At 32.2% G+C, this 16428-nt stretch overlaps 1 protein-coding gene across 1 annotated transcript in view; it reads left to right on the top strand.

The window, feature by feature from the left end:
* The first annotated feature begins 954 nt into the window (after positions 1-954).
* Positions 955-16428, top strand: part of LOC127706821 (uncharacterized) — a 37382-nt gene continuing 21908 nt past the window's right edge. Inside the window, exons 1-9 of the mRNA XM_052211515.1 lie at positions 955-1045; positions 2833-3064; positions 4035-4157; positions 4923-5107; positions 6200-6378; positions 11187-11446; positions 13116-13241; positions 13951-14159; positions 14917-15073. Coding sequence (XP_052067475.1) covers positions 2833-3064; positions 4035-4157; positions 4923-5107; positions 6200-6378; positions 11187-11446; positions 13116-13241; positions 13951-14159; positions 14917-15073 — 1471 coding nt within the window. The 5' untranslated portion in view covers positions 955-1045. The remainder of the gene's footprint in view (positions 1046-2832; positions 3065-4034; positions 4158-4922; positions 5108-6199; positions 6379-11186; positions 11447-13115; positions 13242-13950; positions 14160-14916; positions 15074-16428) is intronic.

Genomic DNA, 16428 nt, shown 5'->3' with positions numbered 1-16428 from the left:
ATGCAAAAATATTTCACAAAATCTTCCTGAAAAAAGGTGTTTAGATATCTAGATATAATTATATAATCAAAGCAACATATTAACCCTTTCGCCTTTTAGTGTAAACCGGGATTCACTCTTCAGACAGCTGACGATGAGTCCTGGTTTACCGGGATCGGAATACCTCCTTTATGTTTCCCGCTGAAAAACATTGCGAACAAGAGTTATATTTCTTTGTTAAATGCCCATATGCAAGTGTAAACATGGCGCTTCCGATTGTTGAAAACCAGGTCAAAATCATATGAAATTTACGGATTTTACTGAAATTTGAAACAAGGGAACATTTTTTTTGAAAGAATTTTGAAGAATTGAAGCCAGATTAGTATACTCTTTTGACATAAAATGCCATTTTATGTACAAAACACTTAGAATGGACATTGTTCAGTGTAAGGAATGTTTAAAACCTCGTTAAAATTTTCAAACTTTTGTCGTTTTGTGTTAAAAATTTACAATTTTGGGTCTTAAAGTTGAATTTCGTGAATTTCTTCTATTTTAATGCCGCTAATTAGCAAATTTAATTTTTTCTGACAAAAAATTTATCAAAACATAAACAAAACTGTGTCCATGGTGTAAGTGAATAAAATAAAGACATAAATAACTAGACAAGTTTTTATTGGTATTTAATATGAAGATATCCTGCTTGTGTCACAATAGCCAGGGCAGTCATCGTCTCAAGAGTAGCTTATGTTAGGGCGGCTATCGGTGAAAGGGTTAAAACCATGTTGGAAGTTGAAGGAAGGAACACAACCAGACAAAGATAAAGATAGACAAATCCAAGAAAAGAGGCCAAAAAAGTGCTCCAATGTCAAAATTTCTCCTATTGAAATTCTGTTTATTCTTCACCTTTTATTTAATATACCAAAGCCTAATGCAATGACTTTTAGTTAAAATTATTTATTTATATATTTTAGGAGGTGGAACTTTAACATTTGAAGAAGGAACCATTGTTGGAGGTGTCTGTACAGGATTAACTCCCTTGGCTTCTTCTGTGTCATTGGATTTAGAGGTTTGAAATTTTTTTACAATTACAAAGAATGCACTTTTTATTGGTGAATTTGAATAAGCTTGGTTTTTGGAATAAATCAGTGGTTTGGGAATATTGCTAAATTTTATGATATTACAAAAAAAGGTTTTAATGGCAAAATGTACATTTAAACATGTTAAAAGATAGGAATTTTCATGGCCTTTGGGGTTATGGAGATCCCATTTATTTCAGTTATCCCATACAGCTTTAGATTTCTAAGTTTTTGGATCAAATATATTACTGGTAAAGGGAACCGAGAGAGATATTTTAATACAAATGCAGCAGATTTAATATATATTTTTCAAAAAATTAATTTTGAGTGGAACCTTTAATTAAAAAAAGGGAGGGGGTGGGGATGAAAGCAATGAAGAAATTGTTTTATGTATGGAAATATGTAAATTGCAGTAATATAAACAGATTACTTTGGATTCATTATTGTTTGTTGGATACCAATTTTCATGGGTTGAAGCAAACCATGATTTCAGATGTTCAACGAAGCATAAAGGAGTTGGTTCACTTACTCGTAATTTTGGCCGTATAAATCTGAAATTTTTTAACTACAATAATGTTGTGAAAATTTGATGAAAACATATGTTAAAATGTCCAATTGTTTCAGTTTAAAAAATGTCCACCAATTGCATCATTGATGATGTATTTGAGATGTCATAAACGTAGGTGAATCATGGTTAAACATTATTTTTAGCATAATTTTCCATTAAAATTAACAGTGGTACCACCCCTTGTCTACAAACATTTTTGCTGAAATATTATTTATATACCATATTCTTTACTTTTCAACCAAAAATTCAATTGGCTACGGGTGGCGCAGATGTGAAATCATGAAAAAAGGTTGAAAAAAGTGTCAAAAAAATGACAATAAAATGAAAGCTTTTCATATTGTAGGATAATTTATTGATAAATATGAAGCCTATGTACAATTTTTTAAATTTTACTTTCAAAAATAATAAATTTCGCAATTCAAACATGTAGGAACAGTTGAAGTTTTAAAAAGGACACCTGTACCTGGCCATTCATTAGGGTTACTGGCTCAATTCCCTTCCTGTAGACTTGTAGAGTGGGTGACGCATATTCGCCGCAAAATTCGTTCATTTCCACCTACATCCGACCTACATTCGAATATTTGAAACTTTTTATGTAGGTTTCAGAAAGTTTACTATATGAAAAAAATGTTTGATAATGGAATTCTCTTCAAAATATTGGTTAAATGTTTTAAAAATGAACGCAAACTCCAGAGGAAATCATGTTGTTCTTGTACCATGGGGGACACATTTTCGCCGCAATGTATGATATGACCATCCTCATTATCCTTGTATATTATAAAAACAATTGTTTGCAATTACATGAATTAGCTTGAGAGATCATTCCTATACAATTTTTCTAACAGATATTGACTTCATGACTGCGCATGCGTGCCATATAAATCTTACATAATTGCCAAAATCGTTCAAAAACTACTGCATATTTCTTTATATGTGCGAATAACATTGGAAATGGGGTAAAGAGGAATATCAACAGTTCGAACATTACAAACAGCGTTTAGCATCTGTTTAGGCAAGTATTGGGTAAAGGCACACGAAATTTACAGAAAAAAATAACAAAAACGGCGGAAATGTGTCCACGGCGAATATGCGCCACCCACTCTATGGAAAATTTTGCAAAACCATGAAAATTAAATTTTCTTCTATCTACGTAAACTGGTACCTAGGAAAATAAAATGAATCAACAGTATTTCTAACTTGTCTTTGCAGATGGATGATTCGTACCTGTTTGAAATATTCCACGTGGAAAGAGCAGGATGTTCTTCTCAGTTGTTACTCCATTTTGACAGCGCCTATCTCACTAACCATGTTGGTGATACAGAACCCATGCATTATAAATATACGGCTGCTGAAAATCTACATGTGAATGGTTTATTAGGAGAGTTATCTTTATGGGACATCTTCACATCAGGACCACCATATACAATAGAACTTTATAAAGGTCAGTTTTTATCTATTTTTTTTTAAATTTTTTATCTTAAATGGTTTTACTTCCTCATTTGTTAAAAAAAAAAGATTAAAACATAAAAAAAAGATTAAAACATTCTAATTACTGGTAAAATGTGCAGGACCCACTGTTTCATGTGCAAAGATAAAAAAAATTAGAGTCCATAAGAAAATGTGTGAAGGAGGCAGACAACAAAAGTTTGGAACTTTGGATATCAAGGAAAATTATTTAAAATACTTTCCGAAAACACTAAAAGATGTATAGAGCAATTTAATTTCAAAGGGGAAAACTTGGGTCAGGGAGGTAAATCTTTAAATAAGTATTGTTTTTGGTTATAGTCATTTTCATCAATGCTTTATCATGTATTCATGTCAAAAGGAATGAATTTAAAACATGTTACTTAGAAGATTCTAGAATACATATAATGAAAATAGTTGACACAAAAATATGACAAATTTTTAAGAGTTATTTCCCTTTATATCTGCTTCCTTCAAAACTCTATAAAAATAGAGTGATATCAGGTGCTCAAGAAGGGTAAGCATTTCTTGCAAACTACAAGAGATATCAGAAGCTCTAAATAAATGAATATTTACCAAGATACATAAAATGCTTACAACTATTTAAAAAATGACAAAAAAACTGATGAATGGACGTCGAAAAATAAAGTAAAAGACATGGAAGTAGTTGAAGAAAAGGGTGCATAGATGAAAGACCTGATCAAGAAAAATGTTTCTCAATAATTAAAAACTTTATATTTACATGTTGAAAATTTTTGATGGAATGATGGTCATAGACAACATTTGCTTCAGCCACTGAGTTGCTTATGCTTAAAGTTACCATAGGTGATTGAGGGAATGCAAAATCAATACAAAAGCTAAAATATTACTCTGATGTATAAGACAGATCTATCTAGATCATCTGGGATAAGTTGATGAATGTGCCACTAAATTTTATTGTTTTATAGGAAATGAAGCTCGACATTTTGCATTCAAAGATGATACAACAGCCAATCAAAATGCAGCAACTACAACAGCTCCACCTACATATGATTATGTGACTGTTACCGGCACAAGTCTCCAGTATATTGGTAGGTTTATATAGATATATTGCATTGGTAATATGTCACATAGCTCTATGGAATAATAGTAAAGGTCTCATGTCATATCTCAAGTTTTTTTTGTTAGACTAAATAAAAATGTATGTGTGGTTCCAGTTACATCCCCAAAAAAGATAGGGTCAGTAAAATTGTGTGTTCACCCAGTCTGATTCCGGTATTAAAGACGCCACTACCAGAAGTTTGCCAATTTTTATATGTTTGGTTGTAATTTGTAAAGAAAATAATCAGACGTGTTCCATTTTTAGTTAATTTTTGTTGCATTCTGTTAATTTGTTGCATATTAAGCCTTAGTAGGTACTTCTAATGGAAATTTAGATGACAGAAGTCTGTGAATTAAATTATTGAAATTCACATTCCACAGAATGGGATCATTCAAAATTTATTTTGCAGAATTGAAAAAAAGTTCTAGGGTTGGGGGGTTTAAACTAGGGTTTGGTCAGGTAACTGGAACCACACATATGTTTTTATTTGGCCTTATTCAGAGAATTTTGTGTTGATCTTTGATATTTTCTGTTAAATTTATTGGAACTTTTATAGTTTTGGAATGATTTAATTAAGAACAAAATGCTGAATAAACAAAACATGTTAAAGTATTGCTATTTTAACTTCAACATTTGCATTTTATCATCAAAATAACAAAATGATGAGACATACCTCTGTGTTAACAGTTTATTAAAGTTTTGTTTATTCAGCATTTTGGTACCTTGTCTCATTGACTCTCTTCTGTACTTTCAGCTTGTACAAGTAACACACAGACCCCAGAGCCAGATAATTCAGCTATGGAAACATTCACCATCACAACATCACAAGCACTACTGACCCTGGCCACAGAACTTAACTTTGAAGTTGCTGAGTCGTATAATCTTGTCTTCAGAGTGATTGATACTAATGCTGCCCAAACCGGGTCTTTGGTTGTCAAGGTAACTGTTTTAGTTGCTGTCATGATATATTGATATTATTTCTGCTCAGGGTCCATGGTAAGAAACTGTTTCTTTGACTGCAGAAAGTTTCTACTACTTAGTCATTTTTTTTTTTAATAACTTTATACACTTTTGTATTTTATTATAGATAGAAGAAAATTTGTTATGATTGCCACAAATATTCACCAAAAGATCAAAGGAAAATGATGTAAACAACAACAGGTCACTGTAGTGCGCCAAAATTGAGCAAAACCCATACAAATAACCATATAGTAAGCTAAATAAAATGCCCAGATAACAAAATGTGTACTTCATGCAGTACTTAAATTTCTGTATGTAAATTGTCCTGATGCCTGCAAAATTTGTCGACCAAGTTTGATATAATTGCAGACTCGATCTATGTTGTGATGTTACACTATTGTTTCAGGTAGAGTTAAGGTTGGCGCCTATTAAAACATTTAAACCCGCTGCATTTGTTTGCACCTGTCCTAAGTCAGGAACCTGATGTTCAGTGGTTGTTGTTTGTTGATGTGGTTCATAAGTGTTTCTCGTTTTTATATAGATTAGACCGTTGGTTTTCCTGTTTGAATGGTTTGACACTAGTCATTTTTGGGGCCCTTTATAGCTTGCTGTTCAGTGTGAGCCAAGGCTCCGTGTTGAAGGCCGTACTTTGACCTAAAATGGTTTACTTTTACAAATTGTGACTTGGATGGAGAGTTGTCTCATTGGCACTCATACCACATCTTCTTATATCTATCTATGAAGTGTTGTTGTCATTTATTGGTATTTTAAGTTTTGCAATAGTTTGCATTAATTGACAACCCTGCATACCAATGTATCCACTTCAGGAGACTCTATAGAAAGTAAACACAATGGCGTTGTTTCACCACATGGAGTTGAACTGTGAAATAGTACGAAAGAGAAAACTAATGGCCTGATGTTTGTATAATCATAGTATTCATGCATATTATATTTCCGTATTTTCATATTTACAATGTATTCAGGATTTCCATATTTTACATTCATAAATACGTTGCACTGTATAATGTGTAAATACACTTTTTCAAATTTTCGTTTGTTTTGTATTTCTAGGTAGACATTACAGATGTCAATGATAATTGTCCAGTGATGAACATTACTAGTGATTTATACTTTACAACAGAGCGCCCTCTACTACAGTTAGATCCACTGTTTATAATAGGTGCTACTGATGCTGATAGTGGTACTAATGGTCAGTTTGAGTACCATGTGTCAGGAGTTCTTCTTGAAGAGTGAGTATTTTTCAGTAAAATGTAAATTAGTACGTGTACATAAAATATTTTCTTTAAAGCTGTTATTTATCAGAGTAAGAGTTCACTATTTCATACTGGTATCTTTGGTGTCTAAGTTTTCTATACAGTTCAACATTGTTTATGAACAGCATTTGAGTCCCATTGACCTACATTTCATACTTGAATGAGTTTGATTTGAACTGAAAGTTGAGGGGGGGGGGCATATTGTTTTACCCCTGTCCGTCCCATGATGGGTATATAGTTATTTCAGATAACTCCTTCTACAGTTTGAATGCTAGGAAGTTTTCACTTGGCTGGCTGTTTGTACGTATATAGAAGCTGTGCATGTGGTCAGGGTTTTGATTTTTATCAAAATATTTGCTCTTTTGGGAGATAGTTGAATTTTGTCATTTTTGGAGTATATTATTATATTAACTTGCATAAGAGGTGCATAGCGTTTCTGCATAACTTCTACAGTTTGAATGCTAGGAAGGTTTCACTTGGCTGGCTGTTTGTACGTATATAGAAGCTGTGCATGTGGTCAGGGTTTTGATTTTTATTAAAATATTTGCTCTTTTGGGAGATAGTTGAACTTTGTCATTTTTGGAGTATATTATATTAACTTGCATAAGAGGTGCATAGCGTTTCCGCATAACTTCTACAGTTTGAATGCTAGGAAGTTTTCACTTAGCTGGCTGTTTGTACGTATATAGAAGCTGTGCATTTGGTCAGGGTTTTGATTTTTATTAATTTTTGCTCTTTTGGGAGATAGTTGAACTTATTTTAGAATAACACTTTGCATCTGCCGGGGCATCATTTGTGTCTACCAGACACAATAAAATCTCAAAGAAAGTTCTGCATTGACTTTGTTATGATACAGTTACTTTAGAGTGGAGTGCGGGGGCATCACTTTGTCTAGTTTTTGTTTTGTACATACAACGACAGATATCAATCCTATATCCATAGTATGTTTCTTTTAAGAGTGAAAAAGACATAAAGGGAACCTCTGTTAAGTGGAAACCTGCTTAATATGCGGTATGGGCTCATTGTTGAAGGCCGTACGGTGACCTATAGTTGTTAATAAATGCATTCCTACAATTTATAATTTTGTAAGTTTGGTAACGTTTTCAGATGTGAATCCGTTTCTTAGAAGTGTTTGATACATCAAAAAAATTTAACTAGTACATCATTCTTGCAGGGTACACAGTTCATTACAATTTTTTTATATTGTTGATATACTATTGAAGCTCTTTAAAAAATTACTTTCTAGTGTATATGCTTAAGATTGATTCCATATTCCTGAAACCAATGATGAATTGGTAATATGGCACTGATGTTATCATGATATCATATTGATTGTTGAGGTTTCTATAAATTGTCATCTGTAAATATAGACAATGCAATTTCCCATAGGATCTCCTTTTACAGCTAAAACTGTGCCACTTTTACTTTGAACTTTCGTAAAAAAACAGATCCTGGAATGGAAAGTTCACATGCACTACTATTTGTTTTGCAAAGATCAAAACATAGGGTTGCCAGTCATATTTTCAACATTTATATGCCTCAAATTTTTAAGAGTATTTAACTTGTTCTAAAACTCAGGTGACTACCCCTCCCTTGATTTTCAGTCTTCCTGAGAATTCAATTTGACCGCTTTCCAACTGTATTTATACTGTCAAAAGTCCGAAGTAGTATCTCTATGAGAAGAAACTAGGAGATCATATCTGAGAACCAGTACGTAAACATGGTAAACAAAACAAAATATCTATGAATATTAAGTATCTCCCAAAAAAAGGCTTTGTTTGTGAAACAGCTGTATTTACAAAGTGCAACCTATATACTGTTTACAATGGAAAACAAAACTTTAATCCTGTCCTGCAATACAAAAAAAAAAAACATTTGCTAAAACCTATCATTAACCAAAAAAATAGAAGATATCTGTATAGTTCAGTCATACCTGCTTTAAATTAGAAGGCACTTCAATACAGCAAATTACTACCTGTTCATGTTATACACTGTTATAGAATAACTAATGGACAAATTCAAATATAGAAAAATATTCAACAATTGACAGAACAACACATTAATTTACAAGTAAATTATCATTATTGTTCGGTCACAAGTTGTAATAAATTCCATCGGTCTTTAACAGATAAAAAACGGACCAGAAAACTGGTCGTTAACGGACTTTTACATGTTAATGACCAGTGGGGCGTGTTTTCTCTGTTTAGAGTGATTTCGATTATTATAAAATTATAGAAAACTTTATTTTGTATTCATATACTGAAAAATTGCACATAAATGAATGGCAGTGACTTATAGTTATCACTATGACTGGTCTTCACTTTTTCCTATAGAAATTGTACAATAACTCGATAATAAGTTTGCTTTTAACAATTTATGAGAATTTTAAAAACATGGTTCCTCTATGAAATAAACATAATAGTTATTGGAGAACAGGTCATTATCGTGATACATGGACTGCCCGTAGGACAGTGGTATTGACTGCGACAGCGATAATGACCTCGCCTACAGCTGGGTCATTATCGCTGTATTAGTCAATACCACTGTCCTGTGGGCAGTCCATATATCACAGTAAAGACCAGTTTTTCAATAACTATTATGTAATTGCATCTTACACTTTACAGTGTACATAGTTCATTAACATTTTGTTGAAATGTGTTTGTAATTCTACAAAACTGTACTGTCTTGTGTACATGCATAAGATTGATCCCTTTTTTATGCCCCATCTAGGGGCATTATGTTTTTCGGTCTGTCTGTCCGTCTGTCCCGCTTCAGGTTAAAGTTTTTGGTCAAGGTAGTTTTTGCTGAAATTGAAGTCCAATCAACTTGAAATTTAGTACACATGTTCCCTATGATACGATCTTTCTAATTTTAATGCCAAATTAGAGTTTTGACCCCAATTTCACGGTCAACTGAACATAGAGAATGATAGTGCGAGTGGGGCATCCATGTACTATGGACACATTCTTGTTTGAAACCTGTGATGAAATACTCTGGACTTTTGAAAAATGTTAATATGATAACAGATAAAGCTGTGGTTTCTACAAACTCCAATCCATACCTTTTACAATGAGACAAAAATTGTAATCCTGTAAAAAAAAGATATAAACAAAATTTGCTAAAAACTTATTTTAATTTTCATCAAATGAATTGGATTTAATATTTGCTGACTTGCAGGTTTGAAATAGTATTAAAGGTTATTTTTGTTACCCGTGTGACATGTTGCAGGGGACATAGAAATACAGGGCGTCTGTCCCTCTGTCTGTCTGGTCTTGTTAGCACTCTCACGTTTACAATTCTTGCCAGATTTTTAAAAAACTTATATCATAGGTTTATATCAGTATTGTCTTGTACAAGTTTGAAAACCAGTGCCAATCAACAATTTTTAAAAGAGTTATGCCCTTGGAAATATTATTTATATGGAAAATTGCATTGCCTTTGCTCTCAAGCCTTCATTTCTCTCATAAAATATGTGCTATGCAGGGGACATTAATGACTCTGGTCTTTTATTAAAATTTAGAAAGTTAAGCTAACACAGTCAAACTTTTTGACATTAAGCCAGGATTACTTAGAAACCTATTGATAAAATAAATGTTCTTTATACAGTGTTGTGAAGAATAATTCATGAAATTTTAATTAAATTGTTTCAATGTCTTTTGAAAACCAACTCAAACAATATTTCAATTTAAGTGCATGGCTGTTTAACTTTTATTTCTGAAGTAACCATGGTAACCTTAAATCAAATAATGTACAACAACTTATCTTCAATGATACCTTTTCATATCAATTCCTTTATAGCCCAATTTCTTGCAATTTATTTTCTAACTTTATTGATATATATATATTTTTATATACTTGACAAAACATAATAATTGGAAGTTAGTGCATTCTTCTTTCAAGGTTTTTAGTTCAGTAACGTTTGTTTTAATATTGTAAAATTCTTGTAGATCTTTAAAACATTATTTTCTGTTATACTGTGCTTTAGACTATTTCCCATTTCTGGAAACTGATAATGAACTGTTTATTTGCTTGATGTTAACATGATAAAATATACAGCTGAAGTTTCTGTAAATTCACATCCATGCTGTGTATCATGTGACACAAATTTTAATTCTGCAAAAGAATTTAAAAAAATCTATTGTTGACCAAAAATGTAGGGAGAAGATATCAGTATACAGACAAAGCTGCTTTAGTAGGATCTTCAGTACTAGTACAGTAAATATCTACCCGTAAATAGGACACTGACAATATACACGTATTTACAAAGCGTGTAAAATGAATCTTTGTATAAAAGGTTCATTAAGGATGATTATTTTTCTTCTTATTTTGGGACTTCTTATATGAAGGTTTGATTGCATTGTATAACTAAGGATATCATTGTTTATCTACATAATTTCATGAAGTTATCTTTACTATTAGACATTCAACTAGAAATTACCTACAGTATAAAGCTAAGGCCCTGCTAAAGCCTGATAAAATAAATTTACTTTTTTATGCTAGCTGTAGTGAGGTATTCTGCAAACCCCAAAGTTCATGAAATTTTAAATTTTAATCAGTTCTGTCATATTCTCCTTACCTAAAACTGAATTCTTTAAGGAAAACAACACTTTACAAACTATCTATGAAATTTTTAAAAATGTATTCGAGGTCATGTAAAAGTTATTTATATAGTTCTGCATGTCAAAATTTTCTCAATTTTTTTAAAATTTTTATTTTTAGGGGAGGGTGTAATTTTTTCATATTTTTTTCGTATATTTTTGACATATTTTCTATTTCATTTTTAGACCATCATTAGACTACAGTGAAGCACTGGCTATCAGAGAACAAGTTTACAATGGCAGCACAGAAGTGACTGTAGAGGTCGCTGTGATTGACCTTGGGAATCCACCTCATGGCAGTGTATTTAATGTGACAGTCAATCTCAGTAATACCTGTCTTATCGATGAACTTTTTGACAGGACCAATATCACATTCATGATAAATAAGACAGATAGTAATGGTGACTTTTATCTGAGGATACCTGGCTACTGGATTGTAGATTTTCGTAAGTATTATTGTTTTATAATTGAAATTGATGTCTTAACTTATTTTAAAAAAGTAACAGGCAATTTTTATGCCCCATATATGTTTCAGAACCTACCTATTGTATTTATTGTTAATTTGTTCTCGTCCTGAATATGCATGAAATATTTGCCACTGGACGTTAAGCAACCAACAATCAATCAATCATATAAAAAGTGACTTTACATTATTGAACTGCAATCTTCTCTTAATTAGTGATTGGAATCTTTTTATGTTTTTCAATTTGTGCATCCATTTTTTCGCCCGTCCGTCCATTTGTTCGTTCGTTCGTTTGTCCGTCCGTCCGTCCGTTCGTTCATTTGTCCATCTGTCCCGCTTCAGGTTAAAGTTTTTGGTCAAACTTTAGTTTTTGATGAAGTTGAAGTCCAATCAACTTGAAACTTAGTACACATGTTCCCAATGATATGATCTTTCTAATTTTAATGCCAAATTAGAGTTTTGACCCCAGTTTTATGGTCCACTGAACATAGAAAATGATAGTGCGAGTGGGGAATCCATGTACTATGGACACATTCTTGTTTGTAAAGAGAGGTATAAGTGATGTGAGTGATAAACAAATAAAGTTTTGGGGGTGTATATAGGAATCACCCTGTTGTGACACTTATTCGTGTCTACGTTCCTTTAAAGTGCAATTCCCCCTAAGCAACTAAATAGATATTGATGAAACTTTACACAGTTTTAGATCACTACCTGTGAATGTACAAAACTTAGGTTAGCTGTAGTTAAGTTGTAGAACTTAAAATTTGGTGTTCAAGGTAAAATTAATGAAATATAGTTTTGCATGTCAAAAATTTATTTTTTTTTATGGGAGGGTGTAATTTTTTCATTCATTTTTATACGCCCGTTTACGGGACGTATTATGGTATACCGTTGTCCGTCATTCCGTCGTCAACATGTCGGACATTAACTCAAAAATGCTTTAACCAATTTGCATTAAACTTTGGTGAATTGTTTATATCTATTGACGTTAGCTCCCTTTCGTTTTTTTATAAAATTTACATTTTACGTTTCCGAGTTATGGGGTTTTATCCATAAAAAAAGGGGGGATTTTCCAGTTTTCGAACAAAAACTCAAAAATGCTTTCAGCAATTCTTATGAAACTTTGGTGAATTGTTTGTATGTATTTATGTAAGCTCCCTTTAGAATTTTATAAATTTTACATTTAACATTTCTGAGTTATGGGGATTTATTCATTAAAAAAAGGGGTGATTTTCCAGTTTTCAGACAATAACTCAAAAATGCTGTCACCAATTCTCATGAAACTTTGGTGAATTGTTTATATCCATTGATGTAAGCTTCCTTTTTGTTTTCATAAATTTCTGATATGACATTGAGAATTAATTGAACTTTATTTGTTTATAGTCTTGACAACAGATTTACTAAGTATTGCACAACAGCAAGAAATCTTTAATTGAATATAAATTCAATTCATATAACCAATTTCAAGTTCTTTGAATACATTTATTCAGAAACCTATAATATGTCAAATATTTAATTGCAATCCAAATTCAGACCTGAATCAAGCTTGAATATTGTGTCCATTGTTGCCCCAACTGTTCAGGGTTGGACCTCTGTGGGCGTATCTAGCTGCACTCAGCGAAGCAGTTTATTCATTTCCTTTTTATTTTCAGAATGTGATGAGGTTATAGGAATATCCAGTGGCATTGTGAGAGACGAACTCATAACAGCCTCATCATCAAGAGATGAGTATAGCTTACCTGCAAGAGCAAGACTCAATCTTACTCATCTTGATGATAGTAAGTCAATTGTTATGCCCTGATTTTTTATTTTTTTATTTTTGACCTTTGAAATACAGGATAGTCTATATATGTATCGCACTTATTTTGGTCTTTTCTTAAACAATGTGCAGTTTGGGGCACATCTTCACTTGTTTCTCATGAAAGTATAGGAGAATAAAATGTGCTGAACATCTTGAATTTCAAATTATTGTTAAAAAAGTCACTAAAATTAACAAGGTTTCAAAAAAATACAATGTTTACAGGCTTTTATCAGTGATTTGTGTTAAATGCCATTCATATACAAATTGGGGAAAACAACAACATTTTTCAAGTGTAGGGAAGAAATTTACTTAAAATGTCTTTATCACTATTGAATTTCACTATTAAACTATCCAGTGTCTAAACTCTGTGATTCACCAGACTTGAGATCAATATAAGAACTCATGATTTTGTCATTTGAATTCATTTATTATCTTTGGTATTAGTTTTTGTGGATTAAAGAAAAATTGTATTTTGTGGATATTTTATTGTGTGGTTTGCCAAAGTCTGTATACAAGGCTATTGAAAATTTACACTTTGTTGAACATTTAAATTAGTGGTTAACTTATATACATGAAATCCTACAAAAATTAATACCCTTGAATAATGATTAATCCACAGCATGAATAAAACAAAACAATTGAAAACAATTTTATGAAATTTAATAACTTACAAAAATTATTTTCAGCTGTAACTGACTTTTCGGGTGCATGGGTGGCTGGAACAAATGATGTTGACCAGTACATTCAGGTTGATATGGAAGATCCGTACAAATTTACCAAATTATATCTACAAGGTCAATCAGATGAAGCCAACTGGGTGACGGCATTTAAACTCTACTATACAGATGATGAAGCAGGGAACTGGACACTGTATCAGGATAGTTCTGGAGAGTTTGTAAGTTTTCAACAGCATATTACATATATCTTGACTTTTTTATTGAGAAATGTGGGAAGGGTTTTACAGAATCTAAACTCTACATCACAAGACTCTGAAGCTTGAAACTAGGCTTCTTGGTGTGTACCAATTTTCTTGAATTGAGAAAAATTTTTATTTTCAATGATATTTAATTTGTGGTCTATTCATCCATTCTGGTTTTGGTTTAAGACAGTTTACCCATAAGAAGTTGTCACATCAACTTGAAGCTTAAAACAAATAATCATTGTAATAATGTGAATATGAATGTACAAAATTAGAATTTTGACCCAGATTTCATGGTACACTGAAAATGAAAATTGGATTGTGTTTACAAATAGGGCACATGGGATCCTATGGAAACATAAGTTTGTTCAGAATTTTTTTTGAATTGACTAAATGTAGCACTTTGTCAAGTAATGAACTGAGACATTGTTTAAAAAAAATGTTTGTGCTTGAAATATGGACTGAGTGCCCCAAAATAGCCAAAATGGTAAAGAATACAAAAAATCGATTTAATTGAATAAAAACAGCTTCTTTTAAAAATCTAAAGCTAAATCATTGTATTTAAATCTTATTTGTTGTTTTCATAAATAGTTTATATAAATGTTGTCAATATCTGTTTTAATTATGTTTTCAAATTATAATGAAATATAATAAACATGTTGAATTTTGTTATTGTTTGCTTTGACTTAACAAATTGTTATATATTAAATACTTCATGTTTTTTTATTTTCAGATATTCCTAGGAAATATTGATAGTACTTCTACTGCAGAGTTGACACTAGATCCACCGATACTGTCCAGATATATCAAAATAAATCCACAGAACTGGACAGGGGCTATTGCACTCAGGATGGAATTAGCTGGATGTACTCAGGCAGAACAGTTCCATTGTAAGTACCTTTTCAAACTTTGGGAGTATAAAATTTGAAATGTTTTTAGAGTGGTAAAGGCAAGGACTGTTTCTTCAGAACATACATGGTATTGATTTGATTGATTTGATTTTTGGTGTTTTAACGCCACTTTTAAGCACCGCTTTTGGGCTATTCGTAGTGGCCAGTTTTTATTGGTGGAGGGATCCGGAGTGCCCGGAGAAAACCACCGACCTTCGATAGGAAAAGTGACAATCATAGTCAATTAAAATTGGAGTCGAGTGCACCCGCATGAGCGGGGTTCGAACTCACAACCTCAGTTATATGGCATTGAGGGAAGAACACTTTTAAAATGGGATACCATCTACAGTGGATTCATTTATATTTGTGGATACCAATTTTCATGGATTGAGGAAATATAGTAGTTTTTTAGCTCACCTGGCCCACAGGGCCAAGTGAGCTTTTCTCATCACTTGGCGTCCGTCGTCTTCGTCCGTCGCCGTTAACTTTTACAAAAATCTTCTCCTCTGAAACTACTAAGACAAATTTAACCAAACTTGTCCACAATCATCATTAGGGTATCTAGTTTAAAAAATGTGTCCTATGACCCCGCCCGCGAACCAAGATGGCCGACATGGCTAAAAAATAGTACATAGGGTAAAATGCAGTTTTTGGCTCATATCTCTGAAACCAAAGCATTTAGAGCAAATCTGACGGGATAAAATTGTTCATTAGGTCAAGATCTATCTGCCCTGAAATTTTCAGACCAATCAGGCAACAGGTTGTTGGGTTGCTGCCCCTGAATTGGTAATTTTAAGAAAATTTTGCAGCTTTTGGTTATTATCTTGAATATTATTATAGATAGGGATAAACTGTAAACAGCAATAATGTACAGCAAAGTAAGATCTACAAATAAGTCAACATGACCAAAATGGTCAATTGACCCCTTAAGGAGTTATTGCCCTTTATAGTCAATTTTTTACAATTTTCATATATTTTGTAAATTTTTGTAAATTTTTACAAAATATTTTCCACTGTTACTACTGGGCCAAGTTCATTATAGATAGAGATAATTGTAAGCAGCAAGAATGTTTAGTAAAGTAAGATCTACAAACACATCACCATCACCAAAACAAAATTTTGTCATGAATCCATCTGTGTCCTTTGTTTAATATGCACATAGACCAAGGTGAGCGACACAGGCTCTTTAGAGCCTCTAGTTGGATATTTAATTTTATGGTTTTGCCAAAGTCTGCATACAATCTTATACAAAAATTGTACTTCCTTGAATAAATAAACTTGAGGTTTACAACTAAAATTGGTATCCGACAAATAATAATGAAACCACAGTATATATGCATTTTTAGAATTTCATC

This window comes from Mytilus californianus, unplaced genomic scaffold (genome assembly GCF_021869535.1).
Source record: "Mytilus californianus isolate M0D057914Y unplaced genomic scaffold, xbMytCali1.0.p SCAF_6, whole genome shotgun sequence".
Taxonomy (NCBI): Eukaryota; Metazoa; Mollusca; class Bivalvia; order Mytilida; family Mytilidae; genus Mytilus; species Mytilus californianus.
This window is presented reverse-complemented; position numbering and strand designations above follow the sequence as displayed.